Raw genomic sequence first — 19529 nt, 5'->3', positions numbered from 1 at the left:
ACATCTTCCTACATTTGTTGAAATGTATAGACAATGGATTCCTTTGTCAATATGCAGGCAATTTCTGGAGGAGGGAGGCATTGATACCACTGACAGGAGGTCACCTGACCTAAATCCAATAGAACACCTCTGGGACTTCATGTTTCTGCTCCATCCGACATCGCCAGGTTGCACCTCAGACTGTCCAAGAGCTCAGTGATGCCCTGGTCCAGATCTGGCAGGAGATCTCTAGGACACCATCCAGTGTCTCATTAGGAACATGCCCTAACATTGTCAGTCATGCACAGAAGCACACGGGGTCCGTGCAAACTACATTGTATACCCCCCCTCCCCTTCCCACAGCTGGGCATTTGTTGTGATGTGTTGTAACTCTGAACATGACTTGGTTCATTTCATTCTGCATGAACTGAACTTTGAGCTGGCTTTTGCAAAGTGTGAACTTGACAAACATCTGCCAGGGTTGTTGGACTTCTGCCTGGGGGAAAGTGAATACCAAATTCTTCATTGCTGGATTTTTCTCAAGAAAATGGAGCCCAGACCATGCAAATGATGGACTAGGAATATATTAAGTAAATTTACTAGGGGTACCCACACTGATGCAATGAATATAAATCATTTGTGGCTTTATGTGAACATTCAACCTAATAGAACTGCACTGAAAATGAATCGTGTACTTTTTCAAAGGACAAAGTTCACATTCAAAATATAAGAACCAAAGTATTATTGGAAAAAACAAATTCAGCTTATTTCTATTTGATAATAACATTTATATTTAAATATGGAAAATAACTGTGCTCATCATATCTAAGAAACACAAAAGCAAGAATTAGGAGACTTTTAATTATCCCTTTTAAGATATGGTATGAGTGTCTGGCACGTTACTGAAAACAGCCTTGTTATAAAATCTTTGGAAAGTGACAAACATTTGTCTTTGAATGTAGAACTTGATTTGTGTTTAATCTACAGTACTGTGCAAAAATCTGAAAACTTACACATGAGCATGGTGTGTAAAGTGTCCTTAAAAATTTTGAGGAAACTAGACAAGAAGAGTACAAAAGAAGAAGTTGCAGGCCTAAAAAGATATCTACAGCAGATGAGAAACGGGGAAAAATCAAGCAAAGACCTGACAAGACTTTCTGATTTTGATCCATCATATTTTCCAACACCATCTCAAAAATGTCTAACCACTATCACTATCTGTCAATGATTGATAAAGATCTCTGTCTGAATGATCATAATCAACCATGGATTGGCCTTTCTAGAAGGAACAGTGCAACTCCATCAACACTCTCAACATAAACATTGAACCTATAGTGCTCTTTCTCAGCAGGAAGCCATATTTCTGCCTGCTGATTGCGTCTCAGTTTAGCTTCAACAACTCTTTCCCATCCACAACACCCAAAATGGGGGCGCCCATGGACGGTGTGGCTCAGTGCTCTGTATCATAGTTTTTGTTTGGAAGTGTGTGATAATTTTGCTTCTGATCCTATTTACCTTTTGCCATGCAAACATCCACAGTTGGATATATACATCTTTTTAAAATTATAAAATGTTATAGTTTTTCTTAGTCTGTACTATTCAAGATTGATATTTGGGTTATCAGTTAGAGTGAATTGGTGATCATAAATGGAAGTTATTCAACTAATTGTGAACTCTGAAGTGCCTCAAAGGAACTGTCTCGGCTGTCTCATGTACATTTTTTGTATAGTTTTTATTAATTATTTTCTCTTAGCATTAAAAAAGCTTTGACTCGATTGTATGCTGATTATACTTCAATAACATCAATTTTTAAAAATATACTTTAAAGGAGGATTTCTTTAGATTCAGTACTTTTTGGTGTAAAAGGTTTTTTAATAACTATTTCCCTATAAGTTGTGACATTTATGTGTTAGAATGTGATAGATTTAGTCTGCTCTGTCATCTTCTTTGCATAATTTGAACCATGTCAGTTATAGTTATTTCAAAACCATGGCGTGACAAGAAGCATAGTGCATCAAAACTCACCAGAAACCAGTATGATCAAACACCTACAGGATTTGCCCAAACAAACCAAGACCCCAACTCTGTTACCAGCATCCTGGAGCAAACCCCTGACTGACCTGAATGTATCCTTGTGGATCCAAGCTGTTTTGACCACACATTAGGTGGGTAGTTTTAATGTTGTAGCTGATATCAGTGTATTTGACCAGAGGCGTAAACTGTGCCTGCACTCAATCAGTACTGCGTCTCAAGTCATGGATTGCCCTTTTCAAAATTCACAATGAATTAGAACTATTGAACTGATCTGAAACAGCCTGATTTCGAGCTGTTATAAAGTATTGAATTTAACACTTAATCTTTTCCAGTTTAATTTCTTTTTTCACCTGTGGCACAGCTCAGGTCATTGAGAAAATTACAGGATCAGTCTATAGTCTTTAATATCTGTCTACAGTTTAGGTGGATGTTTTATAACTCGCTGCAGGGGTGTGTTGTGAAAGTTGTCTGAAGTTCTGATTTGGATCCTTCCGGCATTACAAGAGATATCGGGGTAATTTCTCTCTTTGATACACTGCTGGGATTCAGCGTCCATGCAAACAATGATGGGATTCAGTCTTCACAGCTGGGAAGATCATTTCAAAGTACCTGAGCACAGCTAAGATATTTTGTTTTCATCTTACAGGCATTTCTCCTATTTCAGAATGTGGCGTTTTCTCCAACTAATTAGATTTCACCAGTTGTGAAAGTCTTCGATGTGTAGAAAACTTAGGATGTGAAGAAATTCAGTTTTGGCTGTTAAAAGTCAAAATATTATAATGTGTGTCCAATTAGTTTAAATACGGGCCCATCCGCTGATCTGCCTGGCCTTTTGAAGCTGTGGGGGGTATACTTAAGATTAACTGTATCCTTTAATGCTTAATTCAAGTTTACAAGGTTAAAACTGTGTTGGTGCTCATTATTTTTCACAGTTTAGCATCATATAGTAAATCCTTTTTTATTTAGTTTACATAGTGAACATGAATGCTGGGGACTGCACTGAAGTACAAAGTGTACTCTGTTAGATTTTAATTGAAGTCAGTGAACGCTATCCACCTTTTACACCAATGCATTATCAACACCAAGCCAAGAGCTTACTCACAGGGGGGAGATGTGAATGCTTAGATGTGTCTGAACATTTGAACCCAACACTAAATGGCTGCAAAAGTCATTTTGAGGCGTTGTATACTGTGAAGTCAAGACCCTACAACATTAGAGATGGAAACTATCCATCTAAATGAATAAGCTCTTTGCAACAGTGGGTGGGGGGGGGGAAGAGTTTCACACAGAACCACGCTCAGGGTGGGAGGGCCACCTGCTGCTGCTAATTGGAGTGACGAGAAAGAGAGAAAAGCAGAGGACAGAAAAATGACAAACAGCATAAAGCGCAATGTGGCTCAAACTCTAAGATGATGTTACTTCTAAATGACTGCTCAGTTTTATTATTAATGTTTCAATTTACAGTAAAGATAAAATAGAAGACATTGTCGGTCTCAGTTGATTCATGAAGGCATAAAAAACAGAGGGTAAACTGCAGAAGGAAATGAAAAGCAATGATCTGTGACACTTTCAGCATGAAGTGGATCTAGAAGACCGAGCAAAGAGAGTATATACAAGCTGATGCCATGCACAGCTATTGCAGGGCAAAATAATAGACACAACACAAGTGTTGGTGCACTGGCGGGGTTTTTTTCTTTCATTTTTTAAATGTTCTGTGTCAGTTGCAAGTCGTCTCTGCACTTGAATTTGAATGCAACTTCATGCAACAGCAAATCATATGGGGTTCAGATGCTTTGTGATCAATCATTGACAGTAATCCATTTCAATAATTACAGCATGTTTATCAGCTACTTTGATATCTAAGACACGGCAAGCCCAACACTACTAATATACTGTTCATACAATAAGATGCACACAAACATAACACATGATTTTCTGTCAAATCAATGTTGATACCTTAGAAAACAAAAAAACTGAAAATAAATATAGAAAAGCATTTTCCTTCATGTTCAGTTTTGTGAATATTTTTAGATCTTTAGAAAACCGTGATGATTCACTTTGAATAGCACAGGTGCTTAGCTCTATCCACCCACCCATCCCCGCTGATCCCCTCATAATGGTGCTGCCTTCTGCAGAGACTCACAGAAGCTAATAAAAAAAGTATACAGATTTGTGCTAGAGGGAAGAAATCTTTGATATTCTAATTCACTAATTTTCTTAACAAAAACATCTTCTGAAGAAAAGCAAATGCAGCATCGTCACAATAACAGTGTAGTCAAATGTTCAGAAATGACAACAAATAATGCTCCGTGTCTTAATGGGCTGTTATGTATGCATTAAAACGGTCTAGAAGAGATGTTTTTTCTTATTCAGCAGATGATTGGAAGAGCATCTGTCAGGTAAATAAAACATGAAATGCTATCAAGCGCTCAGAGTGAGAGAGAGAACGAGCTATATTCTTTGATGCCCGAGAGCTGAGTTCCTCTCATACACACAGGGAGAGACATTATTGATATATTAGTTTTAAATTTTCATTTGTAGCTTTGGCACAGAGTCATTTTCATGCAGCATTAAGTTCCATCTCTAAAACCTGGGAAATTACAAATTTCCTTTCTGAAAAGAAAGAAGAGATTCTCAGAAATGACAAAAAAAACAAACAAACACAAAACAACACAGAAAATGTATGTTTCTCTTAATAATTGACCTATTTCCTGCACGCAGGAAATGAGAAATATCAACCTGCATAGTTCCTGCGATTTAGTTGCAGTAAACTTTTAAAAGAGAACCTAATGTTTGCTCAAAACATCAGCTTTGTTTGTTCATTAAAACTTCGAAAAGCATTAAAAGAAAAGGCCTTTACAAGCACCCATGTGGACATGTGTATATTTTTAAAGGCTGAGTTAAGGCCCTGAATGAGGGGGAGCCAGATTTTTTTTTAAAAGCCACATCTCCTCCTGCAGCTGTCATCTCTCTCCAATCCCCTCCAACCAGATGAGCATGGGTGTATGCACGATATTCATACAGCAGAAGATTAGTCAGTGGTATAAAAAGTACCCACTGAACTGCCACACTTTGATTCCTATTAAGACTTTATAACCTTTCTGCTTTTTTTTAAGGTCCCATAACAGACTAGATGTTTTTGAAGCCTGAAAAAAGAGCCCAGTGGAGGAGCAGGAGTCGAGTACCTCTTAAGAACATTTAAAATACAATACGCCGAAAGCCTAGATGGGATTATTTGCCCAGTGACGCCAAAAACATGCTGCCTACCCCAGCTTTTAAAAGCTCACACACCAGTTGGATTGATTGACATTTCTGCTGCCAGAACACTCTCAGATACTTGGGCTGAAGTGATACATTGGATTAAAGTCGAGATACAGATTTTAATTTTTAAAATTTTGCACATCAAGAATTGTTTTGAGTTTTCAATCATTTTATTTCTCAGAAAGTCCAAAGGATTCAGCTTCAGATTTCAAGCACAAAGCCACTCGGATCTCATGTTTCAGGGTCAGACATAGATGAGCGCAGCCGGCCAAACTTTTGAAGGAAGTCTGCCTCAGCTTTGACTAAAGCTTCCTCATCGATGTACACTGCTGGTCTCCTTGCTGCTACAAAGTACTGCACCTTCCTCAGGGTCCACCCGAGGACATACATGAGCAGGCCACACACAGCTGCAGTCGACCTCCCCACTCCAGCGTTACAGTGGACATAGACTGTGTGGCCATTCTCTAGGAGACCATGAAGCAAGAATACAGCCTGAGGAAGCATCCTGATCCGGCCTGCAGAAGAAGACGGCAACTCATAAAAGAGATACTGAGTATTTGTGTATTTTTCTTATCCTACTTATTTCAATTAAAGGACTGAAACCTCTTCCCCTCTCCATAATTTCTGTCTGTACTGCAGTCTGTGGCATGCAGCAACAGGTCAGTTAATTCCTGATGGATTAAATCTTTACATTTTTTCGAGCTCAGTAATGCTCCTGTGCTGCAGGCTGTGGTTTTTATACTGACATTACTCAAACAGAAATAAACAGTGAATTTGCTGGGGGCAGTTACCTGTAGCTGTAATTACTATAGGTAAGAAAGACTGAATGCATTCCCATAGCTCAAATGTGTTTTTTAAAGTTTCTGGCCAACGAGATTGGTAATAAATGGAAAAAAAAAAACCCAACAAAATTTGCTATTAAAGTGTTTGGCCACAGCATCGTGCCAGAACAGTTCCAGTGTGCTTGCAACTCTAATGGAGGGATAGATGGCCATTTTTCCAAAAGATAGTCTCTCATTTGATGTTTTGATGATGGTCATAAAGAAACATACCGAAATGCTGAAAATCCGTCATTGGTGTTCAATTAGGTAGGAATGTGATGACTTTGAGGTCATTTTCGCCCTCATCCAAGCATACAGTGATCACTTATTCCATATGAATAGATCCTGGGACAGACCGCTCCCATCATATTGGAAATAATTCATCATGGGATAAAAATGACCTCACAGAACAAACCAGCATCTTTTCTACTTGCAGGCCACAGGTACAGTTTTTGTCCCACTGCACTCAAACAAATCTGCATCTTTATTTGTAATGAATGGTTCCTTTTATAATATCCTGCTCTGTGTAATTGCTGATGGAATATAATTGCTGATACAGGCTGTTCTCATCCCGTACTCACACTCTCAGTCATCTGTGGAAGAATTGCTATCAAATGGGCATTTCTGTCTTGATGAATGTCCAAATTAAATTGATCAAAGGCATAGGGCCTGCTTTTCTCACACATGGATTAAACCTAGACTATAAAACTTTTTTTTTCTGGACATCTTCAATTTGTTTTTCTATTACTGTCCATCGGGCTTTACCCTCCGAACAGAATTCCCAGTCTCATGTTGAACCTTTGAATAGCTCTAAGTTCATAATGTTTTAATGGGGTTAAACACACTTAAGAGGTTCTACTAGGAATTAAAAAGGGCTTTTTCTTCAACCTTGTATGACCAGAAAATCGTCCTTACCCTCAGTGCTCATGTCCGGTGTGGGCAGCCACACATACACAAGGCCACAGTCTCTGTACAAATGCATCATGGTCTCTGGGGTCATGGTTTCGTCGGGGTTACGCCGGCAGCCGTAGGAATTGTTCACCACATCCCACTCTGTCTGGAAGTTCATCACTGCAGTGATTCCCAGTTCATACTTCATCTTTACTGTCACGTGTTCCACCTGTCGAGGGCAGCTGCCCAGCCAAATACGTGGCAGCACCCTGGGGTCAATAAAAAGACGTGTACACTGATTATTTACTTGTATGTTAAAGTGATGATTATGTGCTAAATGTTCTAACCTTCTAACAAGGCATTTTCATCTCAATTTTTTTTAGATCCTACCAGCCAGACCATCCATTAAAAAACTTTCAAGTGTCACAGTCTCTAACTATGTGTTTATCAAGTATATAATATGCATAATAAAGAATAAAGAAGAATGAAATGTGAAAACACATTTAAAATCCATAAAGAGAGCCTAAAACTCTCAGTGGGTAACAAATAAAATAGGTAACACAGAGGCTGATGGACAGCGAAATAGCTAGGACTTTCAAGGTGCTCCTATAAGCAAAGCAATGATGACAGAGCTATCAGAACAAAGCTGACCATTATAGGTCAACAGTAAGCAAAAGTGGTTCACTTATGTGTCATTGTCTTACCTTCTTCACACTGTTCCTCATAGCAGTGATGCTTTATTGACCCCCTCATCCCCCTAATTTTCTTCCCGACCACTCTGGTTTGAGGCAGACTCCACTGGTGTTCATTAGCATGCATAAAGTCAGCGACTAGGACCTGACAGGCAAAACAAAGGCGACGCCTTTAATACCTGATGTCCCAGAGCAGCTCTGCAGTGGAAGTATCTGGAGCTTAACTTCACCTCTGTTTTTCCCTCCCCACAAACCTCATCATATCACAGTTTAGTGATATGTCATATGTGGATGAATTGTGTGGAGTCTTGTTGTTTCCACTGTGCCTTCCTCCCATAGTACTGGTTATGGTACAAATTCTAAATTCTAAATGCATAAATTGCCCCTCTCTATCATCCCCGTGTTGGACTGGTTACCAGTTGACAATTGCTGAGATAGGCTGGAGCCCTCCTATGACCCTTGATAAGTGGTTAAGAAAATGGATGGATGGAAGGACTCTTATTATATGAACCAAGCAGCCAATATAAACCGAAAAACAACAAGTTGTGTGTAACCGTAACCTGATTTCTTGTTACCTTTCGAATGTGTGTAGCATTTTTTCCTACTAGTTTATTTTAAAATGGAAACAAAAGATGCACTGGACGATTCTAAGAGTTTATTTTTTTCCTTTTCATGAGCTCATACACTTAGAAGTGCAGTAATATCCTATCTTATGAGAAAGATGCCTTTTTTGTCTCTGGTCTTTAGTTGTGAATCAAACTGAAAAACAAATGTCTCAATCTGTTGAAATAAAAATGATAAACATCATAAAAAAAGGCTGAGTAAGCCTTGGGCCTTCTCTCTAAATATGAGCTTGATAGATGACTTACCAGCTACAAAGTGAGTGGTCTCCCTGCGAATGTTATAATGACTTACTGCAGAGTGTGTGTAACACTTTGGGCTATATGGATGCAAGGTCTGAGAGACTAATTAAAAAAGCTATTAACAGGGAAGATACAAAGGCACAGTGCTTCCTATTGAACACAGGTCCTTGACATAAGCCTTGTAAGGTCTTTGGACACAAATTAAAACCTGATGGCACAAGCCAAGCCAGCTCATTCTTATGCAAGTTATGTGCTTGCTGCCTCAGGGGTCTGGGGCTAATTTCTGAAGTGCCTGGTATGCCATGGCACCGAGTCTGTGCCTTACAAATGGAGGGCATGCACCGGTAACTACTTGATCTCTGCCAGTTAAGACCAATATGTAGCGCTCATTGAAACATGAACATACGGTGGGAAATGATTGCGGAGATTTATTGAAATGCTAAACATACGTGGAAATACAGCATATAAGGCAGAAACAGAGTTTGGATTTTATGGATGTGGCAGCCTTTTATTCCATTCTCTGTCAAGATGATTCAAGACTGTTCCAGTTATGTGGAGATGCAGGCTCTGGGGAGGCCAATCCATGGCTGATAGTCTTTTTTTGGGTCTCTTTCTACCCAGCTATGCTTTTACTGCATTGGCAGTGTGGTTGGGATCATTTTCATGCTGAAAAATGAAGCTGCTGCTCATTAGATGCTTTCCAGATGATATTGTATGATGGATAAAAATCTGATGGTAGTTTTCTGCATTCATAATTCCATCAATGTTGATAAGATTCCCAACAACCAACAAAGAAAACCATTTCACATTTGGATCCATCACTCCACGGGACCTGTTGCCATTGACTGTAATTTGCCATATCTCAGCTTTAACGTCATTTTCCTGTCTTGATGGCCACCCTTCTATTAAGACCATCTTTAAGAAGCCTTCAGTTAACAGTAGATAGATCAACTGTTGGCCCTTGTGCATTTCTTAGGGCCTTTGACAGGTCTGTGCTGGATTTTTCTTAATACATGACTTTCAGATACTGTTCATCAGGGGGGTTTTTTTTGGGTTTTTTTTTTAAATTTTGTAGGTCTTCCACTTGTTTTTTTCATCATTTTCTAATCCAGTTTCCTTAGATTTTGGAAGGAGACATACAGGACTGGTTCATCCCCTGAGTTAGGTTCCCTTTTTATGGTTGAATGATTCATAGGTCAGTGTTAAGAGGCTTAACACTGACCTATGAAGACAGAAAATGTTCTGACAACAGGTGTTGGGATCTTATTTTTACACTTTATTTGACCCAAGAAAGGATAGTAACAACACTACGAGATTAACTTTCTTAATATCCATATGTTTAACAATACACTTGTACTTAAAAGTTCATCTTTTCTCACTTTCACAGTTTTAAACCATCTTGAAATCCAATGTAAGCAATGCAAGAGAATAACGTATCAGTCAAGTAACCAGCGCTGTATGAATTGCCTTAGAAATCCAAATGAATTCTGAACGATGCCATCTCCTCTCTCTTAAGAACCCAAGCAAGGTTAAGGAGGTGATAATACAACTGCTAGTGGTCTACCTTTTTTATGGGTAATCATTTTAAAAGTGACAGAGGAGTTATAACTAAATGAGGAACGGCAAGGTTAAAAAACAAAGACGAGAACCAGGCTTTGTCTGTCCTGTAAAGAATGAAGGTTTTTAAACTCAATGACTATCAGGAAGAAAGGACACGGTGACACGACTAATGCTTGAAGTACTTCGCAGAAATCTTCTCTGACGTTTTAGTGTCAGAACGGAGAAGAAATTAGGCGTTCATGGACAATACAGATGAAAGCACAAGGCTCGTTGCTGAATATGCTTAAGTTTGAAAACTGTAAGAAAAGTGTAAGGAGACAGGGTGATGCAATTCTCAAGGTTGTTCAAGTAACTATTTGGAGGCATAATTTTTAAGACACATGCCACATAGTGATAATATCCAAGGCTCAGTTTCCAGCAGAGGAACCTCCCACCTTCTTCTTTTTGGCCTTGTTTTGGTCTCTCTTAAAACTGCAGACCGACAAAAGAAGGCAACATTACCAAAACTTAATTCTGAAACAAAGAAACAATCATATAGATATTAATTCCCCCCAGAGGAGCTAACTAATTTTTATAGCATTATTAGGCAAATATTGCAGAAAAGATTCAAAAATCATTGCATTTCATTATTACGTCTATGCATGTGTGTGCGCGTATCTGGCTGAAGAGGAAGTGTGGTGTTGGGAGTGAGCGGTGGTGTGGATCTCCATTTGTATATACTCCAGGCTACAACACGAGTAGCAATCTGGAAGTTTTAGACATGGTGTAAAGAATATATTAATGTCCAAATGGCTAAAAATCACAAAGAACCCCCCAAAGGAATACTTCTATATTTCTGAGAAGATTTTTTTATCCACTTACTTGCAGAGAGTATGCAGAGCAAATATATAAATCATTCCCACGTCTGTATATTAAACATGGAGCTACTTTCAGTGAGGTGAGACTTGTTTGAAACGCAGATGGACCACAGGTGACTCTCAGGCTCTGTCTGAGGGTAACAAGATGTGCGTACTAGCACCTCTACACCTCAGGTTATTAAGTTATAAACTACACCCTATTTTCCACTAGGTTGCCAGATTGACTTTGCTATCCTTTTTTTTCTTTACTGCTGGCTTGAGCTGGCTTTTGCCTCATGAGGTATATAGTTGGATCAACATTTGCTGTCATCCCAATAACACCATTTTCAGAGAAGGAAGCTCCGTATCAAAAGGGTCTGGGGCGCTAAACTAACCTACCTGCAGCCCAGACCTGTCACCCACTGACAACCATGAAAGTATCCAACAGGCTTGTTCTTTAGCTTCTCAGACAGGAACCTGTTAACTGTTCTCACCTTATGCTTAAAGACAAAGGAGGTGTTTGCGGTTAGAGCTCCTCAGAAGTGGAATGACCTGAGGAAATACGCATCGCCTCATCTGTGTCTTCTTTAAATCACTCCATTCATATTGTGAGGCTTGTTTTTTTAAATTTTGTTTGACCATCTTCTAATATAGATTCAGAGTTTTTGTCACTCTAAGCTCAACTTATATCGTTAGTTTTTATGTCAACCATATAATTACAGTGGAATCACATTGCTTCTTAATCTTAGTTTGACGTTGCACTTGAGTCATGAGGGTTATTTTAATAGAAATGCCCATTTTTGTGCTTTACAAATAAAATGTATTATTAATTTCAAAGCTGTTCCAGTTGATTTCTCAGATGTAACAATTATAGAGAAAAGATGCAACACAGAGTAAAGGAAATGTGTTGCAAAATGGTGATTAAAGAGCTATTTATTAGATGGACCAGTTGTGTCCATCTGACCTTATTGCTAGCATACTTCGCCTTTACTTCAACATCTGTGCTCTTCCTCTTTGTCACCAGATTGGCAGCCCCATATTCACCATCCTTTGTCCAATACGCACACTATCCCTCGTCTGCTCACGTCCAAACCACCTCAGCCTTGCCTCTCTAGCTTTGTGTTCAAACTGCTTAACCAGAGCTGACCCTCTGATATACTGATTTCGACTTCTGTCCATCCTGGTCACTCTTAATGAAAATCTTAGTATCTTCGTCTTTGCCACCTCCAGCTTGGCCTCCTGTCAATCTGTCAGAGCGACCATCTCTAAACCATACATCACAGCAGGTCTCACTACCATCCTTTAAATGTTCCCTTTCAGTCTCGCTGCTATCCTTCTATCACAAATCACAAACCTCAATCACCAAAACAAATAAATAAAATAAAACCAGCCTTTCCTAACCCACTGAACTGTGATCATCATAGAATTACTTACTAAAAGTGCAAAAAACTGTCTTTACATACCGAAATTTTAAGAAGTGTACGAACGCATAACACTGCAAATTATCCTATGATTAGAACATCATGTAGAAAGCGTGTATATGTACTGTATTACCTGGAGAAATGCATGGCCTTCTGACCAGCCACACTGAAGTAAAAGTTGGTGGTGTGCCTCATCTCATCTGTGTGCCCCGTTTCTTCTATCCAGTGGCCGATCGGGTGGCAGTACACGCCATCCACCACATTCTTATCATCATATGTACACCATCTGTCATGGCTCGGCCCGCTTCCTGGTGACAAAGATGACAAGCACGTTAATGCATATAAATCAGGGACGTCAAACTGATTTTCCACGGTGTGTCACATGCGGCCCAGATCTCGAGTGTAAAGTGTAAAGAGGTTAAACTACACATTTAGCTGAGATGTCTTGAAATAAGAAACAGATTTCAACAGTATTTCTCAGTTTTTCTACATGATAAAGAGATGGTGTTGTAGTAAACGAAGAAGAAATGTGTCAGCATGATTTAAACTGTATGACAAAAATATGTCAAATTACATAAAAATAGAAATGAGTTTCAGTTTTCTGGGCCCACTGTAAAAAGCATACATTTCTATAGTGATTGTAAAAAAACAAACAAAAAACAGGCACTTTTCTGTTATTTAACTGTTAAATAACTTAATTTCTGTGATGCACTATAAATAGCCACTGGGGGGAATTCTTTATCAACAGGAGAAGTTGTAAAACTTCTTATATTCTAAAGCTATCCAGTGTGGCAGATTGGAGTAATCCCTGGGACGGGGGCTGATTCTGGCCTCAGGGCCTTATGTTTGACACCCTTGTTATAAACTGTCCAACCATCGGCGTAACTTTGTGCTGAACATTGGGGGGGGGGGGGGGGTCAAGATCTATGTCTAAATAAATAAATAAATTCCTAGATGATTAAACATGTAACTATTTTGCTGGTAATACCTGAAATGCGTAAAGAAAATCAACAGCCTATTTATGCAAGATAATTCATAATTTTATTTGGGGGTATATTGGTTGGGTCTGATTATTGGGGGGGTCATAACCCCCCTTACCCCCCTGGAAATTACGCCCCTGTGTCCAACAGTAGGACCATATGACTAATTTCAAATGAGAAATATCCATTTATCCATCCTACCTGTTAAAGAAACTTTCAGAGGAATCCAGTATTGCATTACTGTGCATTCATTCCTGGGTGCAGATGATGAAGTATAAATGCTGAACTCTATCTGTAAACCGTTATATTCACATGCTGAATTTCAACTGTTAATTTAAACTAAAAGACTCAATAGTTTTTTCGGATGTTTTTCAGAAATTTTAAACTTTTTTAGGTTTGCAGATTCAATGTAATTTGTTAGCCACTGAACATTTAGTGTCACTTACCGCCATCATGTGGCACTATGAAAACATTGCACAATAGCAACCAAACATGGCGCAGTCATATTTATGTCTCTCCCCGCTAACCTTACAGTAATTACAGCAAATCTGTGAGACGTCTGGAAAACCGTCTACATGTGAACCAGATGTGATGCGCATTAAACCAGAAGTGCACAGGTACCTTCCCAGATAAAGGTGCCTCTGACTCTTTGGATGAACTTGAACCACAGTGTGTCTCTGTGGGGCTCGGCCAGGTGCACCTCACCGATCCACAGACACGGTTCTGCGGGTGACGGGAGTTTCTGTGTGGCTTTCATCCGAACCGCTCTGTTCGGGTCCCAGTTCCCCATTTCAGCACGCGAACCCAAAACAAAGACGTCGACCTCCGAGGACTCCGGAGTGAGAATGACGCCGAATCTAAATAACATGACCGCAGGCTTGCCTAAATCTGTTCAGCCGATTATGGTATGGCGACCTTATGGGTTATTATGGCTTATAATGTTATAGCAGCTATTGCGTTACATTCGCGACGGTGTGACTGTATGGTGTAGCCTAAAAATAACCGGGTGTAGTTGGACAGTTCAGTTTGCAGCAAAGACAAGAAAAAGAGAATGAGGTCCCACTCTGCCAGGATTATCGGGCACCTTGCAGAAGCCACGTAAGACTGGACGGCTCAAAGTACTGCGCTTCAGAAAACGCATTACTCTGTGGGCAGCATCTACTCTTAAGGGAAAAGTATTGTATTTTCAATACATTCATTTTCTTTTCTTTGTTTTTTGTTTTTAACGTACTTCTGTAGTGCAATAAAAAAGGAAGCGTGACAGATGGATAACATTTATTGCTTTATAAATAACTGGACACCAATAACTTGAGTTTATTATATAATATTATATTACAGTGCATTTCTAACTACTGTAGGCAGCAAACAATACTTTTAACTAAAGATTTTTAGAATTTGAAAGAAAGGCAGACGTGAAGTGCGAAAGTGAGATCAGAGGTCAAATGTGACATGATTTTTTTTTGCAAACTATAACGTGATATTTAGAATACCCAGATACCAGTATAATTTTCTAATTGTGGCATTTGAATTTTAAGTACAGCTTTAAAAACAAAAGAACAGGTACAAAAAAAGCACAAAGTAATGTGATATTTAAAAACATTATTTAGAATAGGATTCCCTCTATGCTTGTAGTTTGTCAACACGAACAATGGCAGTGAGAAACGTAGTTTTAAATAGCTATACGTAGCTTTATCATCACTTTGGCCTTCAGATCAGCTGTTGACCTAGAACAAGCCAGAGGTCAAACTTGACACAATATTTAACATTTTTATATAGTACATTTTATGTGTAGACAAAACCACCACACTGGTAATGGTATCTAAGTTCTCAGGGGTTTTTTTTGTCAATTTTTAATCCATAAATTATTAAGTTGACCTTCAACTTTGGTGGATATTTATTGTGTGCTTACATTTAAACATGTAGTGCTTCTAGAGGCAACAAATGCAACAAAATAGCATTTAAATAAATCCTACAAACACAATGAACTAAATTTGCCATCCATAATTTACTACAAAAGATCCTTTTTAACACAGAATAGAACATCTTAAGCTGTGTGGTGTGGTTGTGATTGTTGCCATCAGGCGTTTTCATTTATTTGGAATGAGAGAAGGTATTACCAGAACAAGCACATAATTGCTTTGGGTGGCCGAGTGCCAAAACTTGGGCTCTGTCCTCTAATCCTTCACAATCACCCTGCATGTATAGGGCTAACATCCAAATATTTCTGGTCCTCAGTAATAATAACAATAATAATAACAATGACAAAATGCTGGTTTTATACAGAGTAGAAGTAATGTGGTGCACGAGAAGGAGGAGAATCCAAAGAAAAGCAAGGATGCGTGTTAGGCAGCCAAGTTCTGTGTTGCAGTGAGCCGATAGGTTTGCAGTGCTTCAGGGTTTTAATCACATTTCTACTCAGAGATTAGGCAATAACAGAAACTTTAACAAATCCTGCAGCAGAAAACGACACCAGCAATGTGTGGATTAATCACAAGGCACAGTAACTTAATTAATAGAGGCATGCTCAGGACCTGACTCGACCCTAAATGGTGATTTGTGTTCTTCTACACACATCTTTTAAAGTAGAAGCATTTTAATAAAGCAGCACTTTTCTAGACGAATCCTGCCCTTTATCAGCCTCTAGAGAACAGCTGCCTCTAAGACTGCACAACTAGCTTCGATTTCAAATAAAGGGGGTCAACCTTATAAACTGTATTGATTCTTCTTTAGCCGTCTCTTGAGCATGTGTAAAATCTGCACTTACATAGTATTCATTTTGTTAGATTACTTGTTTTTCCCTTATTAGATCTGCTCATTTTTGACTTATGGATGTGCTCTCTTGTCGGTAGAATTTAGGCCATCATGCACAGAATTTGCCACTCATCTGACCGGATGAAATTATGATCCGTACATGCAGTTCACCATTTGATCAGTTAAAGCTGAATAATTGTTGTACACTGCCACCGTGCATGCTATATGCTGTACATGGACTATTTCTAATACTGTGCTTTAGAAGTGACCAACTCCTCTAATGTGAGCATCCGCAGTATATGGACATGCGTGCAATTGGTGGCAAGGATCAGTTTGTATAATCAAGAGACTCTAAACACAATCCCTTTGGAGAGTTCATGTTTTTTACTATACCTGTCATGGCTTTTGTGTTTAAGTTATATACCATTATTATTTGTTATTCATGGCTTTGGTTTTGCTGATGGTTTTCTGTTCATTTTATATTTGTAGTTCTAGCTCCTGGTTTCAGTAACTGTGTCTTCCCTGTGTTCTATGTTTCATATCCAGTCAGTCATGTCAAGTCTGGGTCTCTGAGTCTGCGAATGTCTTGTGCTTCCTGTTTTACTTTGAAAGTCCTTTCCTTAAGTCTGGGTATTCTGCTTTGCATCCTTTGTCTTGTTATGTGTGATTTGTCCTGGCTTTGTTGCCACCTTGTTCCCCAATCGCTCGTTGTCCTGCCTGTGTATTTAAGCCCTGTGTCTTCCTCTGTCTCAGGTTTTTATGTTTCATGTCCTGGGTTTCTAGTCCCAGACTTTTGTTCCTTTGTATCATATTTTAGTTTCACCCAGTTTTGGTTTTGTTTTAGTTTAGCCGCTGCCATGTTCAGCACTTGCTTGTATTTCATTTCCCCCACTGTAAATAAAGCTCACGTGTCAGTCATTCATCAGTGCCTGCACTTGGGTCCTTTCTCTCACCACTCCACATGTCTGCTTCCGCAGCCATGACAATACCACATTAGAGTAATCCACCTACCACAAATCAGTTGCTCTTCTTTCCACATGAATGTAAGGTTTCAAAAAAGTGTATAATCCTGTTACTACTAAATAAAAACACTATAAGCTTTTCGGTTACAACCAAAAAAACTGTTCTAGCATGAAAATACCTTGTCAGGCATGTATGAATTAACCTCCTACCATGTAAGTTAGCCTGGTGGTGCCAGTTGACGCCTTTCTTAAATAATTATGCTGATCTCTATTTTAATCAGCTTCAGATATGTGGAGGGTACTTCAAGCTGAGAGTTTCTTCCTGTAATTGCTTCACTGAGTTTTGACAGCTGGGCTAGAAACTCCTTAATCATTTGCTTTAAGGCAAACTCATCAAATTGCTCTTCAGCGCACTGACCCACAAGAACCTGCAAAGTAATGAAAAAATGTCAACCGATTTAGTGATATGATCTTTAAAAACCTGAATTACAAAACCTTTTTGTTACATCTGGCCATTGTCTACTTCAGAGTTTTGGCCTTTGATCAAGGACCTCAGTTTGTAGAAATACCAAACATCTGGTCTTACCTTCATGTCTGGGCTTATTAGTGAAAACAATAAGCTTTCACAATAAGCAGTAAGTGTCCATGGCTGATGGAGTTTCAGGTAAGGATTGTGACCAGAACCATTATTAAAAAACAAATATATGTATATATATTTATGTTGCTTTATTTTTTTTTCTTTGGTGGTGATTTTTGGGGGGAGGGGCTAGTGAGGGTTGTGCATCATGAATTGATAAAATGTAAAACTTAATACATTAGTGCACTTCTGAGAGAGATGTCGAGCCATTCCTGCAAACTCCACTGTCTCTCAAAACATTTGGGAGAGTCTCCAAATTTGTCTGAACCATTTAGTGGTTGGAGAAGGATTGAAAGGATGCAACGAGGCGCGACTTCTCAGAATGGGCTCACTGAGTGCAGCATGGTTAAGATCTTGGAGAAGCTTATGGCTGCCGTGAATACTCAGAATAAGACCTCTGAGCGAAAGTTGGATCACATCTTGGAGCCGCTCACTGCGGTCGTGACGTCTCAGAATCTGCTCTTTGAGCACAAGAATGACAAGACCACGGAGCGCAAGTTTGATAACATCATGGAGAAGCTTGCTGCTCTCCAACGGGAGATTAAGAGTCCAGTGTCAAAGAACAGCTTTGAAATTCTCATGAGTTGTTCGCATAAACGAAAAACCACCATCATAATGCGGCTATCCCTTCAGCGCCAGCTGTGGACTCAAGGCTGGAGCCGAACAAAAACTCCCTGATAACGACTGTGTTTAGACTGTTCATTCCCATTCCATGCAAGGCCACCTGGGTTGGCTGGAAGACTGTTTACTTAGCCTGCCAGGGCGAAGGACACTGTCTCAGCTGAACTATGGCCACGCACACATATACATATACACTGATAAGCACTCACTCATCACCCCTCCACATGGACACGCACGAAACACGTACACTGATACGCCCCCGCTATCACCCTCCCTACCCCGGATCCAACACCTCCTCTCATGCTCACCTCGCATCCGATGTGGACACCGGATCAGCTGGAGGCGCAATCGAAGACTGCAGCGGTCCCAGATCAGCTGTACACACTGGAATACTCTCCCATGTTGTTTGTCTGTGTTTATTGTGCTATGGTGTGTTGATATCTGCGCATTCCTGTATTCTGTGTTACACATTTCAATGTTTTTTTTCCCCCCTTGCTACCTAGCCTGACCTGTCTCCCCAATGTGATGTTTGTGTATTGTATGTACGGTTGGCTAGGTCTGTCATCTCGGTTGTGGGCAACTGCAACTGACAAATAAAGGCTATCTCATCTCTCATCTCATCATCACCGAGACTCCCATATTAGCTTCTACTCATTGGCTTCCAGTTAAATCCAGAATTTATTTGTTTGCCAGAGTTTGCAAAAGAATAATGGCAGGCAGACCTTTTAGCTATTAGATCCCTCTCCTATGGAACCAGCTCTCACTTTGGGTTTCGATGTCTTTTAAGACCAAGCTTTCTTTTTTGATTAAACTTAATATAACAGTTATGCTTCTATGTGCTTGAGCACCTCCCGTTTCTTTACTCCTCATGCATTTGTCACAAATTACCTTTTGTCTACTTTCTCTTGTAGCCCATCACCCTATACCACCCCACCCCATTTATGGTTCTCTTTATGATCCATTTATTTCTCTCCCTACCAAGTGACACCATATTATTGCCCTTTCTAAATTTAGTCTTTCATCAAGTTCATACTTCTCTACTTCTCCCTCGCTTCTTTACAATATAAAAGTGCCTATAGACAACTGTTGTTGTTAAATATATAATGATTGAAAAAAAAGTTCATACTGTAGCAGTTTTCATACTCTTAACTTAATGCTGAGGTGTAATAGAAGTTGGGGATCGACTGCAGTCTTCATGCAGTGATGTTCTCTGTCAGGCA

The 19529-nt window shown here is 39.4% G+C and overlaps 1 protein-coding gene across 1 annotated transcript; it reads right to left on the bottom strand.

Moving 5' to 3' along the window:
- Positions 1–3433: 3433 nt before the first annotated feature.
- epm2a (EPM2A glucan phosphatase, laforin) lies at positions 3434–14317 on the bottom strand. The gene is made up of 4 exons (XM_085372621.1): positions 13960–14317; positions 12492–12666; positions 7011–7255; positions 3434–5789 (listed from the first exon to the last, which is right to left on the bottom strand). The coding sequence occupies exons 1-4, from the start codon at positions 14204–14206 to the stop codon at positions 5506–5508; spliced, it is 951 nt and encodes a 316-aa protein (XP_085228747.1). The 5' UTR covers positions 14207–14317; the 3' UTR covers positions 3434–5505.
- Between the last annotated feature and the right edge of the window lie 5212 nt (positions 14318–19529).

The sequence above is a fragment of the Diplotaxodon limnothrissa genome, linkage group LG15 (assembly GCF_057381915.1).
Source record: "Diplotaxodon limnothrissa isolate DT_005_m linkage group LG15, D_limnothrissa_male_GT1.1, whole genome shotgun sequence".
Taxonomy (NCBI): Eukaryota; Metazoa; Chordata; class Actinopteri; order Cichliformes; family Cichlidae; genus Diplotaxodon; species Diplotaxodon limnothrissa.
This window is presented reverse-complemented; position numbering and strand designations above follow the sequence as displayed.